This window comes from Carassius carassius, chromosome 12, assembly GCF_963082965.1.
Source record: "Carassius carassius chromosome 12, fCarCar2.1, whole genome shotgun sequence".
NCBI lineage: Eukaryota > Metazoa > Chordata > Actinopteri > Cypriniformes > Cyprinidae > Carassius > Carassius carassius.
The window spans coordinates 4,411,694-4,426,291 of record NC_081766.1 but is presented as its reverse complement, the minus strand read 5'-3'; the positions used below and the strand labels follow the sequence as shown (position 1 = coordinate 4,426,291).

The 14,598-nt window shown below is 36.3% G+C and overlaps 1 protein-coding gene across 1 annotated transcript; it reads right to left on the bottom strand.

Annotated features, from left to right (window-relative positions):
* Nucleotides 1-335: 335 nt before the first annotated feature.
* Nucleotides 336-14,382, bottom strand: LOC132154559 (ubiquitin-conjugating enzyme E2 R2-like). The gene is made up of 5 exons (XM_059563173.1): nucleotides 13,612-14,382; nucleotides 9,973-10,059; nucleotides 5,148-5,245; nucleotides 2,622-2,756; nucleotides 336-2,011 (listed from the first exon to the last, which is right to left on the bottom strand). The coding sequence occupies exons 1-5, from the start codon at nucleotides 13,795-13,797 to the stop codon at nucleotides 1,798-1,800; spliced, it is 720 nt and encodes a 239-aa protein (XP_059419156.1). The 5' UTR covers nucleotides 13,798-14,382; the 3' UTR covers nucleotides 336-1,797.
* Nucleotides 14,383-14,598: the final 216 nt, after the last annotated feature.

Here is a 14,598-nt window from a genome sequence, read left to right as displayed (position 1 = left end):
AGCAAAAGAAAGTTTTTGTCAGTAAGACCAACTGCATTTCATTCCTTTAGTTTGACTTGAACGATTTTTGGAAGTTTTATTTATATAAGTATTTTAATTTAATTTGAGGTTTTGATTTATTCTTAGAATAAAACAAAGATTACTGGAGTGCATTTTACAAGAAAATACAATTTCAGTCAACTTCAAAATTTCACATTTAATATGTAACCTGTCGCTTCTTAGTAATTATTTGTGAAAATTACCTAGCCCATTTCTGAGTGAAAATTGTTTTAGGTCCTACACTAATTTTTAGCCAGTGCCGTTAGGTATTTAGAAAAAAAGAAAGAAATGATGAGTATTCTAATAAAGATCTTTATTCAGTTTTAAATAGGCCAACAAACCGTAAAAATACATACAGGTCAATAAAATGACAAATCAGCTCCTTGTGTGCATTTCAGCCTCATGGGATACGGTTGTAAATTGTCCTCAAAATAAAATGGAACAGATGGATGACTTGCAGGTTTGAGAAAAAAAAAACTTTTGTCGGCGGTCGTTTTTTTCTTTTCCAGATTGGTTGATCCTGAGTCAAATTCAAATCAGAGATGGATGCCAGCACTCATCAGCCTCTAGGCAGCGTAAAAGGAAAGTTTCAATCATGATATTACAACACTGGACATGCTTTCAATTCATGAAGCTATAATGCAAAAGAAACTGTGCAAAAAAAATCATTCAATAGTCCAGAAAGCCACCCTGCATCCCAAATAAAACAACAAATACTTCAGTGATTAAATAAGACTGACTTAGGACAACACAGGAATATCAGCATTGCTACAACAAAATATATATATTAAAATAAACTCAGCTTAACAGCAAAGATAACATCCACTCGCCAACCTATCCGATTAAGTCTGACTAGATTGATTTTCTGATAAGCTCCAATATCTTGGAACAAAGAAACACATAATTTCAACAATTAAAGTGACACTATTAGATAAATAACGCAGATTTAAAGCACATTGTAGAATTTAAGCCTCAGCAGTTCTCTTTTTTTTTTTTCAAAATGATTTTAATATCAACTTATCCTCCTTTAATTTTTTTGCTTAGGGCTTCTTATAGAGATAATTCACCCAAAAAAGAAAACTCTATAATTTACTCAAACTATATTTTGAAGAATGTTGGTTACCAAACAGTTTTGGTGGCAATTGACTTCCATTTCTCAAAATGTCTTATGTTTCAAAGAACAGAGTCATACAGGTTTGGAATGACTGGAGGGTGAGTAAATGATGACAGAATTGGCATTTTTTTGGGTGAACTATCCCTTTAACGTAATTACTACTCAAATGAAGGTGAAACTCAAGACTATGCCCCAAAAGTCAGAACGTTTTATTGCTGGGCTGCTCAGATGTGCTTGAAGGCCAAAAAGTGAGTGTGGGTCACTAAGAAAAAATATAAAAAATCAGTCACATAATCAGCGTAATTCAGCACAAAGCCTCATTCAAAGAATCACTCCTTAATTCAGTCAGCCTTGTTTTTTGTTTTTTTGTCTTTTTTGAAGTAACTTTCACAGAGCTATCTGAAAGCACAAAGCAAAGAAATAATAAAAGAGCAGACTGGAAGGCCAGCACAATTATGACACCGAGAGAAAACAACATAATTCTTATTTTAAAAACAAAACAAAAAGAAATCTAATTTCAGTCCTTTAAGGAAACAGAATTGGCCATCTGAGTGAGTGTAAATGCAGGGCGCATGCCTTAACGTTTCCTCTTTCGGGGTGATGCTGATGAAGACGAGATGGTAAAGGTGAAGATGGTAATGTTGTCATGATTCCTCGTTTCCTGAATCATCCTCGTCATAGCAACAGTCCTCGCCATCCTCATCCTCCAAGTCCTCATCATCATAGTAATCGTCGTATAACAGGTCTGACCCCTCGTCCAGTGCAGGGGCACGTGTGCGAACGCAGTACTCCGCCAGGGTGGTGGGAACTTTTACTCCGTCCCGTTCTGCCTCAGCTTTAGTGGCCAGAACCTGTTTTCTGTAAGACATACAAACACATGCAATGGATTTAAAGGAATATTTGACTTCACATGTGTGCTTGCAAACCTTCAATTGTAAATACATTAAAGTAACATGTTTTGCATTTGCTTTTACTGCGATCCATGTCATGCCACAGCCCAAAGACATTAACTTTGCTCATAATGCAGATTTACACAGCTGAAATATTAACCATGTAGCTTCCATAAGAACCATCTGTTTCAGGCAGTGGGACATATTGACATTTTATGTTATATTAGTTCTTCATATGAACCCCTGAGGTTTTAAAAAGAAATCAACAACTGATGCCCTGAAGGAGGCAAAGGATGAACTCAGATGCAAGTCAAATTTTCGGATGGTTGAAAACATGAATTGCAACATGCAATGAAGACTGCCAAGAGGAGATGAACAGTCACTCGTGTTTCAGTGACTCATTCAACCACAGGAGGGCACCGCTGATCCAGAAAATAAATTAAAATCTTTCCATTAGCTGTTGCTTTTCACCAGGCTTTTTCACCAAAACGTAACCAGCATTAAACAAATGAACATTAAGCACAGCTGAACTCTTAAAGGAGTCATATTCTGTATTTCTGCACAATCATTAATATTACCTGATGATTTCTGCGTATTCCCGGTCTTTTCCTTTGCTCTCTCTCCATTTGCGGTACATGACGGAGGCGTCCACGTTGGCTGGAGAAAACGTGTTGGGCTCGTTCAGCAGAGAGATGACACTCAGCAGAATAGTTCTGAAACACACAAACAGACACTCGATGTTATAATGCCATTACCTTAAAACTCAACAGCTGCAAAGCTGCTTTGTGTTGCATTTTCCTTAAGATTCAAGAGATTTCACACAAGAGGATCAGTCTTTATCTATTGCTTACAGCTACACAGACGCATTCACATTTGCAGTAGGGGTGTACAGTATATTCAGAGACCAATTTGGCAAGAAAACAACAGTATTCATTTGGAAAGTAACTTATTTTGAAGTACTTTTCAAAAGAAATTTTGCATAATCATTCTTATAGTCATTGATTGTTAAGTAGGCAAAGTGTTTTGAACTTAGAAAATAAATGACATGGTTCAAAATGCATTTTCAACAATTTAGAGTGAAACTTGTATAATAAAAAATACAGCAACAACAAAGATCATTATAATTATTATTATTATATTAATCATGCTATAATTATCATTTAGTGTTGATCATGTGTCATTTTAGTTACTTAGTTATTAATATGTTAAAACCAGAATTAACAAAGCTGGTTCGCCACATTCTACACATACCATAGCTGGTTCTACAAATATATATATATTTTTTTTTTTTTTTTTTTTTTTTTTTACAAATTTGACATCAATCAACATCAATATAAAAAAGTGCTTTTTAAAAAAAAAAAAACATGATCTGAATAGTTTTTATTACCATGTACATACAAATTGTTTACTGTAAAATTAAAACTAGCTCAAAGAATAATCTAGAGCAGTGGTTCCCAACCTTTATCAACTCGCGGCCCACACAACCACACACATATGCTTGCGCGGCCCACATCAAAAAAATTAATTGACCCCGCTATTGTTGGGTTCATAACTTAGTACTCAGAAGCTAGATTGTTAACTGTATTTTTTGAATGAACTAGGGCTGTGCGTTATGGACAAAAAAAAAAAAACTATTGCGATTTCTTTGATCAATTTTGCGATTGTGACAAACTTTTTCATGCTTTTACAGTCATAAATGCATTCAGGATTAATTTGAAACATATTTCCAAAAGAAAACCATTTAGAGCTTTATCAAAAAGTTGTAACGTCTCTAGAACAGACATAAGTCAAAATTATCACTATAGTAAAGATGTAACAAAATGTATAGACTTATGGCAAAAGTCCCCGTGTACAGGGACTTTTTTTTTCTTTTTTGCCATGCATTGTTCATAGAGCTCATTAATTGTAGCGGTGCCTCAGGTGTTTGCAGTGTGTATACAGTATGTGTATGCGGTCAGCAGCGAGAGCGCATAAATATAACGCGAAAGCACATTAAACTAATGCACGAGTGCGAATCTCTCTGTTCGCATGCAGATTTCCTTTGCTCTGTCACAAAACCAGACGTGCTTGCTCAGATACACGCTGCTCTGCGCAGAGAGAGAGTGCGCACTTAAAACGTGTCTCCTCTCACTTAAACTGTGTCCTGTGCACTCACAATTCTCTCTATGCTCATGTGTTAGATATTAATTATTTTCGCATGTTTTTATTTCTAGCCTATTACCGCATGCAGTGTGAACGCTCTGATCCGTTAACATGGGCTCAGAAAAAAGGCGCATCACAGACAGTTCACTACGGGAGGTCAGGGTCGCGGAAAACCGTGCTATAAAGCGATTTAGAAATCGCGCATGCTCAAATCGTGATTTTATGACGATTTCTTTTAATCGCACAGCCCTAGAATGGACTGGAAAGAACAGAAAATAATGTGTGCGGACCACAGGTTGAAAACCACTGATCTAGACGTAATGACCAGTAAGAAAAAAAGGAACATTTAAAATCACACTGATTTACAGATGCTAATATAAAAACATAAAAATAATACAAAAAGTGCAATCTACAATATTTTGAGTTCTTTGAAGAACAAAGTGACATTACAAGTCTTATGGCACAGATCTATTCTTACATATAGTACTAGATTTCTTCACATTTGTTTTGCTCTCAAGATAATGATTCATTAAAAGGAACATCTGAACAGGGGAACACAGTAGGCTTTTACAACATTCAGTCCATTGTCAACATATGCCCATCTCTCTCTGTGTGCAGCGACAGGTGCTCTTCAACAACACAAATGATTAAAAGGAGCTTCCTGGAAGACACTCGCTTTTCCACCAAAACACAAAGCCCAGTGATACATGATACCAGACTAACTAGAACACAGATCAGACTCGGGGGAGGAAACACACAAATACCCTGATCTCCACTGAGATGCTTTCCATAAAAGGCAAGCAACAGGAAACTCATGAGCAAAAAAAACAGCCTGGTCACTCTTCATATAATTCTGTTAGCAGGAATTATTTCTCTTTGGAAAGTGGTCTGAATAAGCTGCAAAGTGGACTAGACTATATGCTGATAATCAAAAGGTCTGGCTGTTAGAGATGACTTCATACCTGACGTTCTGTGTGGGGTTCCACCTCTCTGAGGGAAGCTCTCCACTCTGTGGATCATCTACTGGAGGATGCAGAATGGAGATACACACGTCCCCGTTCTGTGAAAGCACAAAGAGATTCATCAATCACATGATCGTAATGCTTTCAAGAGGAAAAACAAGCATCTGAGCGAACCCTTCACCTCCACACCACTGCTGTGAGTACTCGAGTCAGAGCGAGACGTGTGAAAGAGAGATAAGGAGAAACAGCCTCTGCAGAACCATGAAAAACTCGCCTGGACTCGGAAAAGACCCTGTGCATGTTATGCATATATATCCAATTTCAGGAAATATACTGGTGCATGGGTTAGGTGGTTTGACTATAAACTTAAATCAGAGTAATGTTATATCAATGTTATTGAAATTGTATGTCTGTCTGTCTATCTATCTATCTATCTATCTATCTATCTATCTATCTATCTATCTATCTATCTATCTATCTATCTATCTATCGATCCATCTATCGATCCATCTATCGATCCATCTATCGATCCATCTATATACTGTAGTTTTACTTCTTGTAAATTCAACCAAAAGGTTTCTTAGATAAATACATTAACATGCAGTAATTCTCTTTTAAATAATAATCCAATTAGCAAAGCACCAATTAAATGTTTTTTGTAAATAAAACACTTCATATTACTTGATTACTGCCTTTTTATCTGTAACTTGGTAAAAAAAAAAAGATTTATATTTTATATTTATATTTATATGATAGGCAAAAATAGATAGCCTGAATGCACTGTAAGTCGCTTTGGATAAAAGAATCTGCTAAATGCATACATTTAAAATTCTAATTTATAACAAATCAATACATTAGGCATCACTCTTATAAATAATAGATGAAAAACATAACTGAGGTGAAATACTAAAATTACTAAAACAAATAACAACAATTTAAATAGTTTTAGAAACAAACATCAAAATGAAAACGGATAATATAAAAATAAAGGCTAATTGAAAACATTAATACCATATTTTCCGGACTATAAGTTGCACTTTTTTCATAGTTTGGCTGGACCTGCGACTTATAGTCAGGTGTGTCTTATTTATCAAAATTAATTTAACATGAACCAAGAGAAATGAACTAAGAGTCATTAACCAAGAGAAAACATTACCGTCTACAGCCCTCTCGTTTTCTCTTGATTCTTGGTTCTAAATAGGGCTGCAACTAACGATTATTTTGATGATCGATTAATCTGTCGATTATTTTTACGATTAATCGGTTTATGTACTTATATTTTTTTCCATTTTTTCCCCAAGAAAATTATTAATAAATTAATAAATCTTTATCCTTCAGCATTGATTTTTAAGAGATTTTAACCATTTTGCACTGTCATAGCCTCATCAAAAATATACCTGGAGTTGTTTTATTGTGTTAGTAATCCTTTGTCGAACTCTTCTGCAATCAGAACACTGACCCATACTCTAGCAAATTTCACAAGGAGATTTAAAATAATGTTTTCACCATGGCAGTCCTTAGAGCTCCTAAAGTAGTTTAACATCCCGAACAAAGCTTAAGGAATCTTTCAGAACATATTTTCACGAAGAATAAGGATAAAACAGACTAAAATTGCAGTGCATTGTATTTTATTATTTACTGGGAAACAGCTTTATAGCTGTGTGAAAAAGAGCAGTGAATACTTAGAAAAAAAAAGTGCATTTCAAATATCTTTAAACATTTACCTCTCTCATTCAGTCATAATTAGGCTGCACGACTGAATTTTGAACTGGTAAACGACAAACTGATCACAAAACATGTTTGTAAAGCTTTAAATGTTAACTGTTAAAAAGCAATGTTATCAGCTTTTACGACTAAACATTTGCAAACAACATTGTACTGGAGAATCTGCACAAATGAAAGTCTTAGGGGCCGTTCACAAATCGCGCCTAAAACACGTGGAAAACGCCAGGCGCACCGCTTTCTCCTTCGTTCCAAAGCGCTCGGGCAGAAGCGCCCCTGAGGCGTCTGCCTTTGCTAAGCAAACATGACGTGCTCTCTCCTTGAAGACGCGGAAATTTCAGCAAAGGATAAATGGATTTGCAGCTCAAAAAATCGCTTGCAGTAGCTCTGCTACTAAATTTATTTCAAAATGGAAATCCATATACAACTATGATCAGCTGTTTCTTTCATCTTGACTGAGCTTTTAACGTTGTTACGGGAAAGGATGAAGCTGATTGGTTAGTTCTTGTCACATGACCCGCAGTGCGCTTGCGGCATTCTGAAAAGTTTAAATGTTTTAACTCGATGCGGTGTTGGAAATAACGAACTTGAGTGCGCAAAAGACGCGATATGTGAACGTCCCCTTAAACAGTTCAGTAGTGCAGAGTTTACAGGTTACTCTTCTTTTTTGAAGGCTTAAAGTAAAGTACTCCCACATCACGCTGAATGCTGCAGAGACGCTGTTCGGGAAGCATGTGACATAAAACGAGGCCAGCTATTGGCTATTCGCTACTTCTCCTGCTGTACTGGCTGAGTAAAACCTCCGGTGGCTCATTACTGCCACACTTTGGTCACCACAGATTTGAAATATGCACGAAATGAGCCGCTTACGGCAAATAAGTTATTTAGCAACGAATCGATGACTAAATTAGTTGACAACTATTTTAATAATCGATTTTAATCGATTAAATCGATTCGTTGTTTCAGCTCTAGTTCTAAAAAAAATGCGACTTATAGTACAGTGTGACTTATATATGTTTTTTTCCTCATGCCGTATTTTTTGACAGATGCGACTTATACTCAGGTGCAACTTATAGTCCGAAAAATACGGTAAATGCTATAATAGTATACATTAACGTGTCTTTATACATGAATGTGCATCATTTGAATTCAATATTAATGTTGCAAGATGTTACAGTGCATGGCAACATGCAAACAAACAACATCCCGCTACACTACATTCATAAAGGTACACATATCGCACATTATAAATCAACAAAGCAGTCTACACTACACTACAAACATCACAATACACTGTCTCCAGCACACCACACATATTACCGGTGATATACATTTTCAAAAATTATTCAAACTTTTGAGAGGAGGGCTATTTATTTATTTTATTGTACCTTTTTTAATTTTTTGCACACACTAAAAATGCACATGACATCTTTTGGGAAAGGAAAGTGTTTATATATTTAGATATTTATAAATATTATGTTATAATACCTCAAATAAAAACATAACCAACTGAGAAATATTAGTGCTTTCAGTGTTTTTAACTACTTAATTTTCAGTCTGTTCTTCACACACACACACGCATGCATGCAACAGAATATAATGCATGTGTAACGGTGGCTGCCCCAAATCAAATTTGACTTAATAAAATTTAAATTGTTCGGGCGCCAGACAAGTAAAACTTGTCAAGTAAAAAAAAAAAAAATATATATATATATATATATGTAATGAAGTTCAATTTCCCCGAAGATAACTCAAACCACCGTTACACAAAAAACGAAAATAAATTCCTTCAAATACCCACAATAATGTAGAATAGGGCTTAAATGACACACAGTCAGAAATTGAAGGGTTTGGTCAAAAATATGTATATTTTAAGAAAACATTTTTGCAAAGAAATAAAATAAAATAAACTACACAAAGTTAAATTTTCACAGAGTTTCTTTTCTTTACCTCACATGACAAATAACAAAATATTTAAGGCAAACAGTTCTTTTTTTCAAACTCAGTTTGTGTTCAATTTTCAGCCAAAATAAAGAAATGAAAGAGAAAAAAAAAAACACACACAAAAAAAAACCCTTCAAACGAGTGTTTGTGTATGGGTGTGTGCGTGTACAATGAGCGTGTATGTGTGTGTGTGTGGTGGTGGCTGCGTGAAGCAGTCTGTGTAGCGGCCGCAAATCCTGGGCCGGAGAAAGAGTTTGGAGACTTGGCGAGAGTTTGGCGTGAGTTTAGAAACTCTTGGCGTGAGGTTAAAAGATGATGGACATCACCACTAGTACCTGAGGCAGGCGAACGAACCAGGCTGGATTATGTTGCACCAGGCAGGCGAACGAACCATGCAGACGCAGTAGAGCAATTTCTCCGTCACTTTGGCGATCGCACCCAGTCAGCGCATGCACAGAGATTCCAGCAAAGAATAGTACGACCTTCAGCTTCAGGTAGCGTGTGTCCCACTCCAATAATAACCTACAGGTGTGTTTTGTTTTTTACTCGCGCCCCAACTTCCGTTTCTAGCGCTCTTTTATTCTAAATTTCCTCATTGGTTTCCGCCCATCAGAAAAAATGAAAAGCTGATATGGATTTCTTCCATATCGCTACACATGATTAGAGACAATTTTATAACCGTTTTAATCCTTTTTGGATTTCAGACAGTCCACCCAGGAGTTCACTGAACAGAAAAATGCAGAAGGGTAAGAACATAGATCTGTGCAGTGGTTTTTGCCATTGTTATGCTTAGAATTTCAAACGCACCACATGACCTGATGTTTTCAGGTCACAAACAGACCTGAACTGCAGGTGAACCACACCAGTCTGTACCTGGTGATGAGATTTACAGTTCTTCCTCATTTTTAAGAGTTCAAATAATGTGCTTGGCTTACTTACTCATTTGACACAGTGCAGCTATTTATATTCAATCATATCAAGTACTCATATAATGCATTGTTTTTCATATCTGTTCAGCGGCACTAACCGTCATAAATAGGTTTGTTTTTACCTGGTGCATTAACACAGGGCTTAACTGAGAAGGAAATGAGGAAGTCCAGAACAACAGATAAGCCAAATGCTACAGTACACATCGTGAGAGCTGAAACAATCCTCTTACCTCATAGATGTTGGGGTGCCACATCTTGGTGAGGAATCTGAAAGTGGGTGGGGAATAGGGGTAATCAATTGGGAACTTGATGCGAGCCTGCAAAACAAGACAAAAACAATGGTCAGGACTATCAAAGGACACTTCGACCCCTGTATGTTTGTAATTAAGTATTATGCCTAAACGGATAATGCTTTCAGCTGCCAATAAGGCTGTTTTCACACTTGTTTCATTGTTTGGTCTGAACTAAAGTTTGATTTCAACCCCCTCACTCGCTGGTCTCTTTTCACATTGTACTTGTGTTTGTCTGCAACAGATGTAGCACAAGAGATGTGAAAAATGCAAGCTGCTTTCTGAAGGCAATTTATTCAGAGACATGCAACCATGAGAGATTCATAACATCAAAGTTAGGGATTTCAAATTTTGTAAAACCTACAAATATGACTGTCCCCTTAAAAATTAGGCCCTGCCTAAAATATGAAACAGCAGCTATGCGTTTTCACACACAAATAATAATAATAATAAAAATATGTAAATTGCCTGATAAATATATTAAATTTCTATTAAGATTAAATTCATTTCTACCCACAATTATAGTGCTGTTGTACAGGTTTAAATCAGAAGAAATTGATTAATCAGTCTTTAGAAAGCAGAATGGTACGGTAAATATGTAAATATGTAATATGTTTTTTTTAAAGAACGTTTTTTAATATTATTAGTGTTGTTATCATTACTACATTTATTACATCTTACACTGCCCGCATTTTCCTAAAGCAAACCATACTGGAAAACTGCTCTCAAAACAACCAACTCTGACATTAAATGGACTTGGGTCCGCTCTAGTGTGAAAGTGTTTTACTCTGTTAAAAACTTTCAAAAAAATTCTTCAGATTCTCCCACCCACCAAAAAAACATTTCTGCGTGACAATCTAGACATTCAAGTTCAAACCGATCAACATCACAGTGCTGTCGGCTGTCACGGCACAGAGATATTTCTAATACACAGCCGCTTTGGAGGATTCTATCTCAGGGTGAGCACAGGACAGCTGCTCTTAATAGGATTGGATCACATTGAAGGAGAACAGTGCAGATGGACAGGGGGGGGGGGGCTGAGAGAAAAAACAAATGGACATTGAGCTGGAGAACCAGGAAGTGGGACAAATCATTTTTTGGCACGGAAACAACTAGGTTAAACAGCCGTTACGCAAGACATATGCCCTCCATCTCAATTCAATACAGACCTAATTATTTTCAAGTCTTGCGGCAAAACTGCCCTTGAAATATTTTAGACTGCTACTATTGGAAGTGGACATACTGTGACATGCATTTAAACTATGCTCATTTAAATCACTATATTAACCAGGATTAGTTACTTTAATAAGCCTAATGTTATTCAAAAACAATGTTTTTTTGTTTTGTTTCTCTGTAGTCACCAAAACCATATGATAGCTTTTATGTAAGGAATGGATCAAAAAAGTCTTTAGTCACAAAGTAGCACACAAATGTCATTTGCTTATATTCAAATACAGTAAGTAAAAACTTGTGACACCAGGTTTGAGATCAATGATGCCAAATGGAATTATTTTATTCATAAGAGACAATGAGAATGGAGAACTACAGCAGAGGAACGGATTTTTAGTCAAAAACAACTTCAAAGCCTTTGTATGGTTTCTGAATACCTGAAATACAGCACATACAATAGGGTTCAAAGTTTGGGTTTGGTAAGATTTGTTTAAATGTTTTAGAAAAAAGACTTTTCTCTTCCAAGGCTGCATTTATTTAATCACAAATACAGTAAAAACAGTAATACGGTTGAAACAAATTACAATTTGAACTACCTGTTTACTACTTTCATTTATTTAAGAAATGTAATTTTTTTTCTTGTCACGCAAAGCTGAATTTTTAGCATCATTACTCCAAATTTCAATGTCAAACAACGCTTCGTGATGTGACGTGACATTCAGCCAAGTATGGTGACCCATACTCAGAATTCCAGAATTCGGAATTCATTCTGATTTGGTACTCTTATAAATATATATATATTTTTTTATTATTAGCAATGTCAAAACCTATTCTATTTTAATTCTAAAAAATATAAAGTTCAAATGAATAGCATTTATTTGAAATGGTAATCTTTGAACATAAATGTCTTTACTGTCACCAATTTAATGCATCCCTGCTGACTATAAGCATTAATTTCTTTCTAATCAAACTTCTGAACAGTAGTCATATGGATGACTTCTGGTGATTTTGGTGACACAACAGCATCAATCAGAACTTCTCTGTTTGTGTTCCAAGGAAAAATGTCAGTCGTAAAGGTTACAACCATATGAGGGTGAGGAAATGACATAATATTCATATCTGGGTGAATCGACATTTGAAAGCAAGTAAGTAACCATTCCTGATAAGTTAGGCTCGACTGGTTTCAGTTTCTTGGCTGACTATGAGATCTTGAAAATGTGCCAGCAGAATACTCAAGAGGGCCTTAACATTGCTCCTGCAAACAGACAGTGTGTGTGAATAATTTCCCCTTTTAAACAAAGAAGCAAGTCTCTGTCATGCAAATACAATCTCCACTGATTTATCCTCAAGTAGTGAGCATTTACTGGTACGAGTACCATGCCCTTGGATTCCGTTAGACTCGGGAGTTCAGATCTGACATTTATCAGGTTTCAACACAAACTCAGATCCTAATACACCCGTGAACAGTGACGCCACTGTATCTACCAAACCCACTGTATGTGTGTGCGTGTGTGTGTGTGTGTGTGTGTGTGTGTGTGTGTGTGTGTGAGAGTGATCTCGCTGTAAACAAAGGCAAGAAAAGTCACTGACCTACTTCAAATCGCTTCAAAACAGCCCTTCCTTTATAATCTAGAGAGGAACTAACACGAAGATTAATAATTCAGCAAAGATTGTGACATTATTAAGGTCATTAATTATAAACCATTCAGACTGGTGTGAAGGAACAGGTTTATCTGCTCTGGTGGAATGGAGCGAGACCTCCTTACAATCATTCTTTGTTGTCATTATTCTATTATGACAATTATCATAATAACAATAAAACAGGTCAAACGTGATGTCAACAACTAATACCAAATAAATGGTTCCTTATAAGTGTATGCAAGGTCATGATTGTGACATTCAAAAGTGTAATTGGTTTTGCAGAATTGGAAAGTACCACAAACACTTGACTAAGTCAATAATGAGTATAAATGTAATTATTTAAATCAGTAATGAGCTTACAGCAAGCTTAAAGTGTATTACTACTATGAGATCAAATAAGATTACATTTGATTGTAATATTAAAAATATTCTTCGTGAAAAGTCATGTAAATCAGCTCACCCTCCATCCATCAGAATCACAATGAGGAACAAAGAAACCAAACAAATGAGCTCCATTATCCTCAACAAAGACCCCACAATCTCATCAAACCGACAACTGATGGAAAACACAAGACTTCAGATCATAATTGAACCTTAAATCAATTCAAAACCCTTAATTATATAAAAATTCGTCTGAAGGAAACAGACACAGTGGCACAAAGCGAGATGGTGCTAACTAGAGCTGGTTCCAGTTCTAAATATAGACCCTGCCATCTGATCCTAAAAATAACACACATTTACCCTTTTCAAACCAACCTCAGTCATTACCTTGAAATAGCCCCCTTCATAGTGAGTGTTTGGGGGTCCGAAAATCGCCACTTCCCAGTTGTAGAGATCGGCTTCATCCACTAAAGTGATTTTGAAACCCTCCACTGGTTCCTCCTGTAGAGACTTCATCTCCAGCATCAAAGCTTTCTGTGAGCTGGCGACCTGAGCACTGCTCTGATAGGCCATTTCTGGTTTATTTCTACCCAACTAGACTCACAAAGCGGGCTTTGTTCCTCAAAAAGGGGAGAAAAGTTGACAAGATGTGATGAGGCAATAAAAGCTGTTTTTCTTTGTCTGGAGTTGCTAGCTTAGCGAGGAAATGACAATGTCCTCAAAAAGAGAGACTATTTTCGATCAAATGAAAGGTGCTTTAGGTATAAAGCATTATAAGTGTTTTTTTTCCGTCGTCCATGAAAGTAAAAAATGTTGTTCGGTTGTTCATACGCAGAGTTTTGCCTGTCAGAATAATAAATAATCGCGCTCGGGGTTTTTTTTTTCCGTAGCTGAAGGCTAGCCGTGAAAATCCACTTCGACTCAACACTAATCCTCTCTAACTGGAGGTTTTCGTTAAATAAGTAAATTCAGATGCCTGAATGTACACAAAGAAAGTCTACGCTTGAATTGTGTGCCAAGCTGATCCGTCGAGGAGCACAAATTAGCGTGAACTAGTAAACGCGAATGAGAGTGGCGAGTTATGAGTCGATGTCCTGGATGCGTCTTTCCTCAATTCCATTGGGGTCGCGGTGCATCATGGGTACTGAAGTTCTACCCGCACACTTTACATTGTAAACTTTCCTTCATTAACTGACAACATTCCACCCCTCTTATAATTAGTCTAGCTAAATAATTAGATAACGGTTTTTATGCATGTATTAACCAATCCGTTATATTATTTATATTATTTTTCTATAGGCCTTTAGGGGAGAATGGGCCTCTATGTTTAAAATTGTATTCTGTTATTGGGCAACAAAATGTATTGAACACAAG

Coding starts and splice junctions, on each gene's coding strand:
- LOC132154559 (XM_059563173.1), bottom strand. CDS start 13,797: ATGGCCTATCAGAGCAGTGCTCAGGTCGCCAGCTCACAGAAAGCTTTG. Junction 5,246..9,972: donor GGCACCCCAACATCTATGAG/GTAAGAGGATTG, acceptor GTGCTTTCACAG/AACGGGGACGTGTGTATCTC. Junction 2,012..2,621: donor GAATACGCAGAAATCATCAG/GTAATATTAATG, acceptor TATGTCTTACAG/AAAACAGGTTCTGGCCACTA.